The 15,668-nt window shown below is 34.7% G+C and overlaps 1 protein-coding gene across 2 annotated transcripts in view; it reads right to left on the reverse strand.

The window, feature by feature from the left end:
• LOC140964357 (protein SWEETIE) overlaps positions 1-14,486 on the reverse strand; it is a 32,383-nt gene extending 17,897 nt beyond the window's left edge. For both annotated transcript variants that reach the window (XM_073424057.1, XM_073424056.1), the window contains exons 1-21: positions 14,233-14,486; positions 14,054-14,143; positions 13,901-13,985; positions 12,613-12,677; positions 11,193-11,297; positions 8,126-8,215; positions 7,954-8,034; positions 7,609-7,677; positions 6,262-6,387; positions 4,562-4,665; positions 4,129-4,261; positions 3,947-4,053; positions 2,489-2,599; positions 2,206-2,373; positions 1,962-2,048; positions 1,712-1,805; positions 1,531-1,599; positions 1,295-1,417; positions 1,143-1,211; positions 955-1,059; positions 274-362 (exon numbers count right to left, since the gene is read on the reverse strand). In XM_073424057.1, coding sequence (XP_073280158.1) covers positions 274-362; positions 955-1,059; positions 1,143-1,211; positions 1,295-1,417; positions 1,531-1,599; positions 1,712-1,805; positions 1,962-2,048; positions 2,206-2,373; positions 2,489-2,599; positions 3,947-4,053; positions 4,129-4,261; positions 4,562-4,665; positions 6,262-6,387; positions 7,609-7,677; positions 7,954-8,034; positions 8,126-8,215; positions 11,193-11,297; positions 12,613-12,677; positions 13,901-13,985; positions 14,054-14,143; positions 14,233-14,442 — 2,180 coding nt within the window. In that variant the 5' untranslated portion in view covers positions 14,443-14,486. The remainder of the gene's footprint in view (positions 1-273; positions 363-954; positions 1,060-1,142; positions 1,212-1,294; positions 1,418-1,530; positions 1,600-1,711; positions 1,806-1,961; positions 2,049-2,205; positions 2,374-2,488; positions 2,600-3,946; positions 4,054-4,128; positions 4,262-4,561; positions 4,666-6,261; positions 6,388-7,608; positions 7,678-7,953; positions 8,035-8,125; positions 8,216-11,192; positions 11,298-12,612; positions 12,678-13,900; positions 13,986-14,053; positions 14,144-14,232) is intronic.
• Positions 14,487-15,668: the final 1,182 nt, after the last annotated feature.

Here is a 15,668-nt window from a genome sequence, read left to right on the forward strand (position 1 = left end):
TTCATAATATTTGTGCAGATGCTATTGAAGTAAACTGGACATTCAATGATAAGGACTTGAGAACCAGGTTAGGTTTTAACCCAAGGTATGATATAAGTGTGTCTTGTGGTAATCCATTCTTCTGGGCCCGGAAGCAAGGCCAGCTTAGGCAAAAACCAAGGAACTTTTAGACTTTCTAAATCTCTAACTACTTCAGGGTAAGTCGGTAAGAGGCACAGACCCTGTTCACACAAGCAAATACGGGTATATCTTCATCAAGATTTTCATAGTTACCTGCGATGAATGCAGCCAAGAGCTAGAGAAATTGATCCAGTATAGTTGGAATCTTCAACGCTGGTTACATCACCAAGAAGTAGTTTCGTCTGTTCACAAAATCTAGTAAAAATCATGATATAGATGCTCCATGAGAAATATGAAAGACCATGGCAGAAAAGAGTAAGGGGAAGGCTAAAAGCAAATATCAGGAGTGGCAATGAGTAAGAAGAGACATGGTAAAACAATAAATTTGGAATGTCCAGATTGCATCTATAAAAAGTAATAGAAGAAAGAGAGGTCTGTAAGGAAACGGCAGATTCAGGAGGCAAGAATGAACTTTAAAATCTAGTCCAGATTGTATGTGGAGCTACTACTGCATAAGCATCAAATCAGCAGCTACCAAATAGACATTAAATCAGATCCAACTGTACAGACAACCACTAAAGGTGAATAAATTCTCAAATGAAACTTAAAAAAGGGTAGTAAAGAAATACCATCTAATAACTGAGATACAAATTTGACATTATGACTTGGGCATTGATAAACTATTGTAGAGTCTCCATAATACTTGCCAAAAAAACTAAATATAACATCTTTACAAGAATTAGAAGTACAATCCGGAAAAAGATGAAAAAGGAATCAACAACCACATTACTATGTGAAACTACTACACATGCGAACCAATCAAATTTAACTGACCAATCTGGCAGTGAATATATCATTTCCTAGCCTTGCTAACAAGCCAAGCCCTTCTGCTGACGCTCTACGTTGTGATGCACAAATATCACCTTCAGCTAGAATACTCTGTCATGATTATTGGGTTAATCTCCATGAAAAAAAGAGGGATCAAATATCTGAAAATTTTACACTAAAAGAAGCAGCATAACCTGAAAAATAGCCTGAGCTGCACTTAGTATCTCCATTCCCAAGGGTTCAGGACGTAGAGCAAGCAATGTCTGGAAGACAAGCATAGTCCACATACGAAGTGTTATAATGTAAAAAATTGAAGGTTGTAATGGTTATCATATTGCTATATAACCTTCAGCCCAGCTAGCAACCCAACACATATATTGGTAATACTGGCTGTGTGCCAAATTTGTTTTTTCCCAGCTTTCAAGCATTGATCCATCATGCCAATAAATTTGAGCATCCCGTTACTATCCTGTGAGAATTCCAAAAAATAAACACAACAATCAGCCCTTTCTAACTAGACTGGCACATATGAATTCAAACATAAAAGTCACAATAAATTAAACTCTCAATAATTTAACTTACTTGAAAGGCAAACATAGTTCCGAAACAGAGGAGCATCTGATTCACCAACATCTTGCTTATAGTCTCAGGCTTCATGATCATGTACATGTAACCACATCAGCGAGTCAATAAAAATGAAATTTGACGAGTCATCAACCTAGGCGGCAATTAGATCCTCAATGAATTGGCAATGCACTTTTACCTGAGGAAAACTAGGAAGCTCATTCTCCCATACACAAGTCAATACGCCGTCTTTTCCTCCTAGAAATGAACGTAGCTCGTCTTCAAACCAATCCCTGCGAAAGCATAAATGGCAAGTACATAATGAAGAGGGCTGGAAAAAAAACTTCATACGTCTTAGAAAAATGGTATGAATCCTGAGATTAGAATGGAGTAGGAGCATCTGTCCAAAAGATAAATTCAGAAAAAATGTATGAGGGCGAAGATTAGACCTTCCAGGAGTCCAAGGGCCCAACCATGCGTCTCTCTTGTCTAATAACATCATCAAACAGGAGCTTTCCTCGCATTTAGAAGCTTCCCTATTTCGTGGTCCGATATAAGAACCACATAAGATTAAATTAGTTTAAGAAACAAACAAATCTGTGCTGCAAACAAAATTTATAAAAAGAAGCAAAATGCCAGCATGACAAGGCAAAAAGGGGAAACTGGGCATAGATATTAATCAATTGAAATTACCTAAAGGGCGTAGTACATATTTGAATGATATGACCATGGTCACTTTTATATAAAGATGGATCTGAGAGGGCTTGATATGTTAGCAACACCCGGATGATAAACAAGCCCAATAAAGGTTTAGTGCCAGGTCTTTCATTGTCCACTACCTGTGATATGTAGGACAATGCCCTAATCCATACAAACCAAAAATCAAATTGTCAATAGAAGTTCCTAGATGGGACAAAGAAAATTGTAGCTAATAGGATACCAAAATAAAGATGAAAATTTTCCTGAAGTATTGTACCGATTCAGATATAAAAGAACTGGCTGTAGTAAAATTCTTCTGTTTATGGCGTCAGAAGCAACAAAACATTTTATAAATGAAGTGAGCGCATCCATGGCAGCAGACCACATGCTGTAGAGGAAAAGTTACTCTATAACCAAAATTGATATGATAAAAGATATATTACAAGTAAAAATTAACAATTGAGGTAGAGATGAAAAAGTTGCAGAACAAAGAAGACTGCAGCGTAATAGAAATATAAGCTGTGATGAGGGACATTGAAAGAAATACATATTCCAAGTTATATGCAAATTAAACCTACATCTTGAGTTTAAAGATATCAAGTTATGCAGAAGCATTCTATGTTACCAAAGACCAATGTACCAGATGGAACTAAAATACTGCTCGAAATATGCTAGTCAAAAAACAACTCAAAACTATTTGACTAAATATGAGGATTAAGTGCGAAGAATGAAGAGAAAGCTTCGATTAAGGCAAAACACGAGAAAAATGGTCAACCAAAGTTTAACCAAATTAAGCGCAAAAAACATGATCAAGCGTTATCTTCTAAAAAAATAAGTTAACTTTTAATTTTTTTAAAATTTTAAATTAACTTTTATTATTTTGTTGATAAAGATAACTTCCAAATTTTAAATATTTGATAATATAATTTTTTTTAAACAAAAAACCATTAAAGCCATCGAAATATTCTTTAATAGTTACTTTTTAAAGTAAATAATTTCTACGATTTATTCATTTATTCTTAAATTTTGTATGCTTATGTGAACTTTAATATTTTAATTGACTTGATATAAGTAAAATAATAGTAAAAAACTAAAAAAGTTCACACTTAATCTTATACTATATCTCTTAAACTTGTAAAACTTGAATCTTAACCTTAATGCTACGTCATGCTTCGCAATTTTTAGAATATTACTATATACTCTCTCTAAAGTAAAGATTGTGAATGACAAGAGTTCACTGCCGTATAGCTGGTATTAGATAAAGTTACTTGCTGGCCATTGTTTACCATTAAAATGTGCTAAAGCCACCTCACAGCCCTCATACACGAATCAGATTTTCATTCTAAGAGTCTTGCATAAATTTCCATCATTATTACATAGTTTTCATATATTTTTTATCCATTCATCCCCACTATAGAAATACAAAGACCAGAAACATCAGTCAAGAGTGTTCGGGACCTTCAACTCAATAGTCACTGCAGTAGTTATAGCACAAAATATATGAGAATAAAATTTTTATTACATCCTAAGTGGTACACAATATTAGGTACAACCATTCTGTTTCTCTGATCGAGTAAATGATTCAGGCCCCAACCTAGTTCTGTGATTGCTTGAATGCTACACACCAAAGGCTTCCTCATGGAACACAACACATCCAATGTTGAAGCATCTCAAACCATGAGGTGAGAATACCCAAGGTAAAAGATGAAGAAATAATATACATCATTAAACTCACCATATTTCTGATGCGAGATCTTGGGCTTGATTTATGTGTTGTTTTGGATTCCGACTAAATGTTGGAGCCCATAAGGAAAGGATATCAAAAACCTGGTCTTGAAGCTCCTGCAACCATCAAACTACAACCTTTGAGACAGAATTTCCACTTATAACTACAAAAGTAGATCAGCAAGCATGGACCTCCATTGACATTGATGACAGGAGTGAAGACAGAATTGTCCATCCAGCCTCTTTTTCGACAGCAGCTGCTGCAGGGTTCCGGCTGGATTCCATCAGCAACTTCTTGCAAACATCAAGTACAGAACTGGGCAATCTACATCAACCACATACCACAACAAGTAACAGATGTAAAAGGCAAAACGGTTATTTATGAATGGATTCGTCTCGTTTTTTTCAAGTTGACATCATCTTAGAAGACTTATACAACTTCCACATAGCAGATGAAAAGACGAGCCAATGAACTCTAGAAGTGGACATCACGACGAAGGAAGCAAGTTACAATGTAACAAAGTACGCCAACACATTCATTACACTGTCTTAAAGCACCTTGGTGCACAATGGTAGTAATTAAAGCATAAGAGAGGAGAAACATGTGAAGAACCAAGAACTCAACCTGGCTGGATATCCTAAATGTAACTTCCGAGAAATTGACACAAGCGAAGCCAAGACTGCAGCTTGCCCATGTAGAGACTCAAGCTCCTCTTTGAAATTAGATGCCTGGAAATTATTGGAGGTCATTGTGTACATCATCATGACCAACACAATTACCAGACCCCACCAAACTGGGGAAAATGGTAGTTTGAGCCCAAAAAAATAGAACAAAGGCAAAGTAATTCCACATTTCATGTTTTCTTCAATAGCTTATTGCAAATATTTCTTATGTAAATAACAGATAGGTGGTCAAAAAATCATGCAGTAGTGTCCAGTCATTCCAAAATGAAGAAAATTTAGTTCAATGCCATCAATATTAATCTTAAGCTTTTAACATGTAGATCACTCCAAATTACCAACTATAGTGCTTGATTAATACGTGTATCACATCTCGTCAAAGTATAACGTTTAATTACTTCATGTGTCATGATCATATTTGGAAAGTACCTATCCCCCAAAAGGTTCAGATATTCTCGTGGACTGTGGCTTTGGGTAAATTTCCTACATCGGACTCGTTGCAACGAAGATGGCCTAGTTGTGCTTTAAGTCCGCATTGGTGTACGCTATGTCGGAGCCATGAGGAGACACAGGATCATTTGTTAATTCACTGCCCCTTCTCGCGAGGATTATGGACTATGGTGATGCAAGAACTTAGATGTTATTGGGTACATCCGCAGAGGGCACGAGATATGTTTATTATTGAGCCATGTATTGCAGCGGGGAAAAGAGGTAGCACATTCTGGTATATTATCGTTCATTTCACTTTTTGGTCAATATGGATCGAGAGGAATAATAAAATTTTCAACGACTTATACGCCACTGCCAACGAAATATGGGATGTTATTAAATTCAGGGTTGCGGCATCGACAACAAAGCTCAGAGAATTCAGTCATTTATCTTTATCAGATGTTGTTAGAGACTGGAAGTTTGTATTGTGCTGATTAATGGTGAATTGTTTACGTTTTCATTTGCGGATTACTCATCCGCTTGTAATGTAAAATGACCTTATTATTATATAAAATTATTTTTTTCTAAAAAAAAAAAAAAAAAAAAACTTCTCTATTCCAGTGCCATCATAACATAAGCAAATATATCAAACGTGAGTACCAAAATATTAAATTTATGATTCCAAGAAGTTATGGGGCATGCGGGACCTATTCAAATTCAAAGTATCCACCAGACAAAGGGCAAAGTGAGGAGGTGAAGTAAAAGTGAAAAATGAAGTAAAAGGACATCCAACATGTATTTATGAACACAACTGAGAGCACTGGGCCATGTTTCTATTCAGCGACCTCATGAACTTGACCGCAATCTAGAACAAATTCGTTTCATCAGTGCAACCTTGAGAACACACTATATTCATCTCAGTTAAAACTATAATATTATTTCTCCTTTAGTGTTGATTTTCAATTGTGATTTCACTCCCTATTTGGATCAAATTTACTCACTCGATCTTTAATAGCACCTGCTTGTACTGCATCTCCTTTTATGATTCAAGTTCACTTACAAAAGTTAGAACATCAATTCTAAATGAGTTGCGTGCGGGAATAATGAACTGCGTTATCAAAAATAACAGATGAGAATTCCAAAATGACAGCAGGAAAGTTGCATGTTCCAAGAAGCCATAGAACATATAGTGAACACAGGGATGGTAAATTTTACCTTCTCAAAGGAAACATTTTCTCTGGCTGCACAAAGCATCGTCATCGCATAAGAAATCAAGCCGCCAACACAGGAGGGATCAACCTCAGCCAGAGCACGAAGAGTTAAGGCAGCTTCAACTCTTACCTACAAAAAATTTTGTTTGTCATGAATTCGTGATTGAAGAACTAGATACATCAAGAGAAAGTACAGAGAGCACCTAAGATGGTAACTACAGAGCACTTAAATATATAATAAATTTTATTTGTAAAACTTCGAAGTTAAAAAGAAAATAATTTCTTCCTAACCAAAATAAAATCACTGATAAGGGGGTGAAAAGAAAGATATTGTCGCGTCGAAAATAGAACCAAAATTATAATTGAATCACATAAACAAAAGATGCGACGAGCACCCATTAAAGTAAAAGATGTTCAGTACAACGAGCAAATACATAGGTTGTTTATAGCCCAGAGGAAACACGAACAAGTAAAAATAGAATGTCATTCTCTCCATTCCTTCAACTGATAGCATTCCAGCATAATAAAATCCAACAGCAGTTAAGACCTTCAGTCCTATCACATATTTGCATCCATAATCAAAGATAAGCACAACATGCATTTGTTTCAAGTTATTCAGCTCCAGCTCAACCACAACTTGTCTGCATCGAGGCTGTACTAATATTTCATCCACAACCTCTCATGATGTGCAGCTACTCACAGAATTCAAATTATTCAATTTATGGAGTTAGCAAAACTCCAAATGCTTAATACACCAGCAAAACATATTTCCATCTCATACAACCAAATTAAGTAAATCTAATACAAACACCAGTGAAGAATTATCTTAGTCAGTAGTAAAGGGCAAAAGCTAACTATAACAAATAGGGCAGTTCCAAGATTTTTTAGTTGATTGAAAAGCTTCTACAAACAAACTCAAGGAGGTTTGATACAATATCCAACTAGCTAAAGATCGATCAAACCTGTCACTTCCAATGCTGCGTTTAAAAAGAAAGGAATTCTACATAAGGACATAATCCATTGATTACCTCTCCAGTTAAGAACCAATTATTGTTCTGGTCTCTTACCTACTGTGGATCAATTCATTTTATTTTTTTTGAGCAAAGGATCAATTCATTTTGGTCACCTGAAACGGTGATAATAAGAAGATACTGAAAATGTAAGTTTTCAGGAATAAAAATCAAAATTACACTTGAAGCTCAAGGAAAATAACGTTAGCATAATCTTGTTAGTGGTGAATGGCAGAAAGGGCAATAACATATTGCCATGTAGTACTCTATAAAGACGCATAACTGTAAAAAGCACAGGTATAACGAGGACCAAAGAAAAATAACCATCTAAAAAAGCTTACCAGCGGGGAATAATGGGAAAGAGCTGCAACAACCGTGTCATCAAGAACTTCCTTGAACTCAAGTGGAACCTGCAGTTCAACATATTAAAGAATTTATCTTAGCAAAACTCTATTATAATTAGCATTATGTCAAAAACGCATATTAAGATTGTTTGATTTAAAGAAATTGCTCAAAGTCAACTGTAAAGGAAAAAAAGGTGCACCACCTAAATAGAGAGCACAAAGTCATTGCAAGAGAAGGGAGTAGACAAAGATGTGGTGCCCAAAACAATCAGTATGCAAGATTAATTAAAAAAAATCAATCATAGAGAAGCTACAAAAAAAAAAGCCAAAAAAACACATCACCTCTCCCAATGTTTTTAAAACATAAGAAAGAGTTCTTAAAGTGGCGACTCGCATGGAAGGTGTGAAATCAGGTGACTGAAGCTGCAGAATATAACATGGTCAGTCTCCAAGTATGAGACCAACATTATAAGAATCCCACAAATAATACAATAGTGTGGTTCACATAACAAACCTGCTTGCCAAGAAAAACCAAAAAGCCTCTCTGAGTAGGTTCAGTCATTTGGTCAGTCACACCTATTCGCAGAACATACAGTACACATGCCTTCAAATTAACAAGAGAAAAATCAAGATCCTGATCATCACGAGTTTGCAGGATTGAGATATAAGAATATAATCCACCAAAAAGAGATGCCAATTAAAATTTGTGATACAACAAACAAAGCTTGAGCTAAGCAAGACATGCAACTCAATCTGTAGACTGCAATTCGCGATTGACAAAAGTAAGGTTTCTGAAACGTTAACAAGTAGACAAAGTTGCCTACATGTTCATATCGAATGGGGAAAAATATCGGTAGGCACTAACATTTAAACCATCTAAAATTATCCCTAGTTTCCATGAATCAATAACCTCAAATTTATCAAAACTTTGCGAGAATATCTCATACAGGCTATTCTACCACGATAATATTCACTCTCAATCGCTTAGTTTTTTTGGCCTTATCTTTGCAAGAAAATGGAGCACAATTCAAATAAATTGTGGCACACACTACCTGATCGAATTCTATGCGCTTTAACAAGTAGCCTCTTTTTTTCCAAATAGAAGTTTATTCCTATGTGAATCTATGAAGAACGTAAAAATTGTTCTTTATGGACATGTTTCATAAGACCAGAGAGTCCATGAGACAAACTGCCATATATTTCCCACTTTTTCCCAGTCAATATCTTTAACATTTGGTATTTATCAACCTTATATAAATTTAAACCTTCTATATGAATCGCTTGCCTTAAACTGTGCATGAAATTATTCCAATAATAATATTTAAAATCACTTGAATCTTATTTAATAGTTTTGTGCTAAATCATTGATTTCTTTGACATCCTTTTTTACCGTAGTTTAAGTTTTAATTTATATCTCATCCAACTTCATCGCAATATATTTTCCATCGTACACTTACCATCTTACGCCTATACTCCTAAGTTTATTGATAACTGTTATCACCACAACGTAATCTTTATATTCATTTTGTAATTCAATTTATTTTATTGTGGCAACTAAATTGTATAATCATGTACTTGAATCCAAGTACTACTAAATTGACAACAGACTTATTCGGTCTTAATTTCTCTCAACACAATACCACTTTGTGAGTGGGAATGATCCAAGCCATGATATCCCTCATGTGTTCAATCTTCCTATTCTAAACAACTGGAATATTGTTCACTCAATCCCAACATATCATCCCATGGTTCATTCAGATCAATTGATTTTGGATCAAATCAAACGTAACTAGGACTTTCCACATTTGAGAAGCACCTTTGTGCATTTTCTACTTGATATCTTAGTAATAAATGCCATAACATAGAGGTAAGAAATTATCGAAAAAGCAACCCAGAGTTCTATCAGCTCATAGCTAGAATCCTATCACTGGAATTCAAACAATTAAAACTTAAACCAATAGAGGAGATCATTGCACCCAAACAATATTTTAGTGTCCAGTAATTAACTTTTTATGGTGTTGTATGTTTATAATAAAATGCTTTAACAATTTAACTTAATGTTTTCCTAAGTTAATCAAGACGGTGCTTTATTAAGTTGTACCAAACTTCTAGTTTCACAGTCTGGGTAAGCTACCGACCTCGAAGGTGATGCAAAAAAAGTGACCCTCAATTGCTATGAGTCCCAATTGGTGTGTGTTGTGTAGGAATGAAGTGGAAACGCAGGATCGTATGCTAATTCATTGTGTATTCACGAACGGCTTGTGGACTAGAGCTTTGAAAGAACTGGAATTGGTTTGGGTGGTGCCTAAGTCAACGACTGATTTATTCGCTATGGATCTAGGACAACTAACAGGTACGAGGGGAAGGATTTTTTGGCAAGTGGTGGTGCAAGGCATATGCTGGACAGTATGGCTAGAAAGAAATCGGAGAATTTTTTAAGATAAGAAGGACAATAGAGATCAGTGTTGGGATAAAGTAAAGACAAAAGTTGCTATGTGGATCTACACTCATGATAAATTTAAGAACGTGTCGATCTTAGATATTTCGAAAGATTGGACTTATGTGTATCATTGATACAGGTTTGATATTATGTAATTCATGTTGCTAGTGGACAACTGGTCCACTGTTGTAACTAACTCTTATCATATCATTAATAGAATATTGTTCCTTATGGAAAAAAAATCTTCTAGTTTCACAGTGCTCGTGCAGTTTTTCAAGAGGAGAACCATTAAGAAGAGCCAATCTGGGACATCTATTGTTACTGTGCCGAAAATAATAACACTAAACCATGTTTTCATCTTTCTACCGCCACTTCGACTATTTCTATTGTTATTTCTATTGTAAGTATACATATCCTATTACAAATACTTTTGTTTTATAAGAAACGAAATCATATTTTATATATAAATACTTTTATATATATAAATCATGTAATGATTACAAAAAGAGGATAAGATATCCGCACACAAAGCCCCTAAAACTCAAGACACATCAACAATATATTAATTTCCAATCTCTAAATAAGCCTATAATCGAGAGTATAGCATAACTCTTCATGCCTCCTAATCCACAAAGAAACCCACAACTTGATCTTTTCCCAACACATTACACTCGATTTCACTATATCTTCGAAAATTCTCTTGTTCCTTTCTAGCCAAACATACCAGCAAATATAATGAACCATCACCATCCAATGCACTCTCCCCCTCCTACCAAGGTCGCGCCCTAGATCAGCCACAAATAAATCCTTCGTTGTCCTCGGAGCTATACCCAAATCAGACTTATTTCCTTCAGAGCTCTATGCCAAAGGCATCTCGTGAATGGCAATGAATACAAATGTGGTCTTATGTCTCCACCTCATGCCGACATAGCACATACCAACTTGGGCGGTGAGAACAAATACTTAATACATTGTTATGCAAATATGTTGAAGGCAACAAAGATGAAAATAAACTAGATGTTACTAACAGAAGATTGTGTTAACAAAGATGAAAATAAAGTAGATGTTACTAACAGAAGGTTATGTTTGAGTTGCATATATGAAAATATAATTGGTATACAAAAAGATTTGATAAAGATACCAGTGCTTGAGCATCAGTCGATGTATCTGAGCGAAGCATATCCATAACCTGTAGAGCATAGTCTTGCAGTTCACTGTCTGGGTGAAAATATTTCAAACAAATAACCTGCAGACAAAATTTCAAACAGCTGCAGATGTGATATCATCCAACATGAAGAGTTTATAATACTTTAATGGATGCTCAGTTTCACATTATCCCACGTCACTATGCAACATATGCTTCCCAATTGCTTTCACATGATAATAATTTAGTTTTATGTGTTTTCAATCACTATTTGTTTGACTAAATCAGAATTATAATTTCCACCAAACCTTAAAAAATATAGAATGAGGCAGTTATCAAAGCCTTGGTCCCTTTGATTATCAATATTTTGCCTGGAGGAGATTTCATTACACTTGAAGAAATAGTAAGAAGTTGGAATTGAAATTGCTCTCTGATGGTATTTAGATGTCAACATAGCCAGCCGCCCATTTGTAATCTACAGTAGATTTCAGTACACTTGAAACAAAAGGGAAATAGAAGTTGGCATTGCTATCAGATGGTTTTCAGATATCACATATAGACAGCATACTCTGAACATCCTTTGTGATCACTTCCTTGGTTAGAATCAGCTATTTTGGAAATTTTTTGTCATGACTCATAAACCACCACATGGCTTAGATTCCAATAAATTTGTAACGATCACATCTAGGAGTGAGCAAAAACTAAACCAAACCCCAAGCTGATAATCCAAACCAAACCACAGTTTGGTATGGTTAATATCTATCACAGTATGAATCGGTTTTAAAAACAATCACACCGGAAAAAGTTTGTTTGGTTTAAAGTTTAGATTAAAAAAATATACACATAAAAATTGTATCATAGACTTTGTTAAAAACTCAAGTTACCAAGATTTTTTAAATTACAAAAACATGGTTTGTTGTAAATTTGTAATTGATTTTGTTTTTTTTTTAAAAAAAATATTTATTTTCTTTTCTACTTTTTAAGATATGTTTGTCGAAATAGGTTATAACGGATGAATGTGAAGTTTTTTTGAAGCTAAAGTAAATCATTTTGAGGATTTATACTTTTTATACTAAATTTGTAATTTCATACGCTACAGGGTCAAATGCTTTTAATAACTATATGTATATTGATCCTAGTTTATTTATAATAGCTAAATCAAAGTTTAAAATGGACCATCCATATTATAATTTTTGATCAAACGAGAAATATTTGATCCTATATGTAACAACCATTTGAAAAGGAATTAAATCTCTATCACACAACGACACTTGACACTTGACACTTGGAGTTTATTTAACATGAAAATGATCACATATTTTCACACACAATTCGAAAAGTATCTGACTCGAATTAATATATCTTTTATGTTGTAATAAAGGGTTTGTAAATCAAGTTAAGCTCACTAGCTACCAACCTGTAAAAAGCAAACCCACGATAAGGAGAGGCCAACTCGTATGTCCTTCGAACGAGGTCCGCTAACTGCAAGTTACAATTGGTCATAAACATATAAGCGAAAATAAAATTTAGATTTCAGCAAATAAAGAAATGTAAATACAGAAGCAATCACTAAATAATATTAACATATTGCCAGACTTGAAGATTCAAAAAGACCAATACATGAATTTTTTTATTAGAACGGGATTTTAAATAAGCAGGCACTTTTTTTATAGGAAACAATATTATATTAAATAATTAAAAACTATTAATTACAAGAAGCGGATAAGTGATCCGCACAGAAAAAAATGAAAAACATAAGCCTTGATCATATTAAAATAAGCAGGCACTTGTTATTATGATCAAACCATTGATTGTTCTTTTGGGGAGGGGTAAAAATTTTTGAGATGTGGTGGTTGACTGTTTGAGTTGGTCCGTGTGGATGGAGAGGAATAGGAGGATCTTATAAGATGAAGAAGACTCGACCTAGGAGTGTTGTGACAAAATTAAATTCAAGGTTTCATGCTAGAATTTGAGAAATGTAGAGTTCAAATCGTTCTCGGTCTCATATTTGTATCGGAATTGGGGTCTAGTATTATGTTAATCTATTTTGACTATGGATCTCACGTCGTTTTATGTGAACCTCTGGTTCGCTTTTTGTAATTAATTTTATCAATCAATAAAATATTGTTTCTGATTAAAAAACTATTGAGTGTTCTTTTCTTCCAAGACCACCATGTTTCCTACTGTCTTAGTACCAAAAGAAAGTTGGCTACCAGCAAATTCACAACCATCACCTCAAATATTAGATATTCCAACAAAAGGCAACCTTGAGCAGAAATAACCACATATTTGCCAAGGTAGTGGAAGCATATCGGGAAGCTAATTTGCTAGAGATGTATACATAGCGCCCTAATAAGCATGGAAGGCACATGCATGCTACCGACTATATATTTCAATGTTCATACAATATCCTCATGTTTTTTACCGATTCTTTAAAATCTAGCCCAGACTCGCAGTTGGACCACAACCTCATCTTGCCTTCATTCCTAGATAACCTAGACCTAAAACCTGACAAGTTCACCCCCAGCGCTCAGCATCATCAGAACTATTAGACTTCGTAGGAGAATTCACAAAACTGAAAACTTTTTAACACTTCTGATAGATTAAATATAATCTCACAAACTATAGTTCTGTACAGTTCTTTTGCAAATAAATTCAAATTAGTCAACAAGACCTAGTTTTCGAAAATCTATAGGTGTCTATACCTTTTATAAATGGAATGCATAAGTGCTTCTGCAAGCCACCTTCAAGTTTCTTGAAAGTGACATGACTTTTTCCTCTTGGTTGCACCTAACATATGAATAATAAAAAATCAGAGAGGTGCGAGATAGAACCAAGTTGAGAACAAAGATTCATACCTGTGCATCAGGATTCATTCCAAGAGCCAGCAATGCTCCTAAAGCTTCGGCAAAAGCATCCCTTACAGATTTCACCGGATCCTCAAGGGCCTACAACAAATAGACTTTATCGCTTCCTATCTACAAAAAGAATCAATACTAAAAAGATAAATGAAGAGAGAACAAGATAACTTCAGAACCTTTACACAAAGAGACAAACAGTTTTCAAGTTCTCCAAGTCCTATTCCCGGTCCACCAATATTTGCAAATGCCTTGAGGCATTTTGCAGCAGCTATTCTGACACTAAAAGATTTATCTACAGCTCCTATCCGTGTAATAGCACGAAAGGCCTCTGTATAAGCTGCAGAATTAGCACTCCCACCAGAACCTTCCAAAGCATTGCGAAGCATGTGTAAGGCCTCTTGTCTCACAAAATCCTAGAGCAACCAGCAGTTAGGTAGGATATTCATGGCTATTTAATGAAATTCATATTGAGAATAAATAATAACACTTTTTATCATGTGACACATTTCAGTTGAAACAAATCGGAGAAGCATCACAAATAAAGCTTTCAATATCTAAACTCTGGAATTAATGATGAAACGCAATGAAATTTGCAAGAAAAGAAAAAAATAACTTTCTGACGAGTCATTTCATTATTCATTCTCCCCAACTGTGTGCAGGAACTGTTATAAGGAAACGAGGTAACTTAAATCAGATTCATCTCAGTGCCTGAGTTTTTTAATGTTTGTCAACCCGTCTAAAGAAATAAAATGTGGCTTCATTGCAGAAACGAGGAGAATGAAAAGGCTTCATTGCATAAATTTTTGCATTTAAGGATTTGGACCAGTTTGATGAGAAAAATTATGCTGACCAAGGTGTAGAAAGTATCAGAGTATGACCAACATTTTCTTCCTAAAGAGGAAACAAATCACGGACAATAAATATACTAATGTTGTGCGACGACTTTACGTCAGGCCCAGATTCTAAATGTACAATTCCGCAGCCTCAGATTTTAAACCAAAGGATTTTAGAACTTTTAAAATTTTAAAAAATGTAATTACATCACAATTTAATTTGCAGAGTGTCAAAAAAGGAAAAGATGAGAAGAGTTAACATTACTCCAAACTTTCGTTTTGAATAATATCAAGAGAATTTGAGGGCCAATTGAACGCAGAAAATTTAAATAATGTATGTTCTTAAATAATGCCGGAAGGAAGGAAAACATTATTTCCTGTAAGACGTAACAAAAAAGGAAATATTTTATAAGAAACATAAATAATATTACTGAAAATGCATAAATTAAGGAAACCCGGCACTGAGATAATCAATTTTATACCGCCTAATGTAAGCAACTGTTCACTGAAGAGATTCGCAGGGAAGAGAAATTGTAAAGAGGGAGCAACGTGTAAAAGAGAAAACATGCTTTTACTCAAAAAAATCCAAATCTACATTACACCATCTAACTCTACATAAATGACATAAAAAGTCAGATTTCAATCCTGAGTTTAATTAAGAGATAGCAAGGTTCACTCACTGTGATGTCCTTGAAAATAATTCTTGATTGACACAAATTGTTCAACAAAAATCCAATGTCGGTTCTATCCTATAAGACATAAAAAAATCATTTTCGTTG

This window comes from Primulina huaijiensis, chromosome 18 (genome assembly GCF_012295235.1).
Source record: "Primulina huaijiensis isolate GDHJ02 chromosome 18, ASM1229523v2, whole genome shotgun sequence".
Lineage (NCBI taxonomy): Eukaryota > Viridiplantae > Streptophyta > Magnoliopsida > Lamiales > Gesneriaceae > Primulina > Primulina huaijiensis.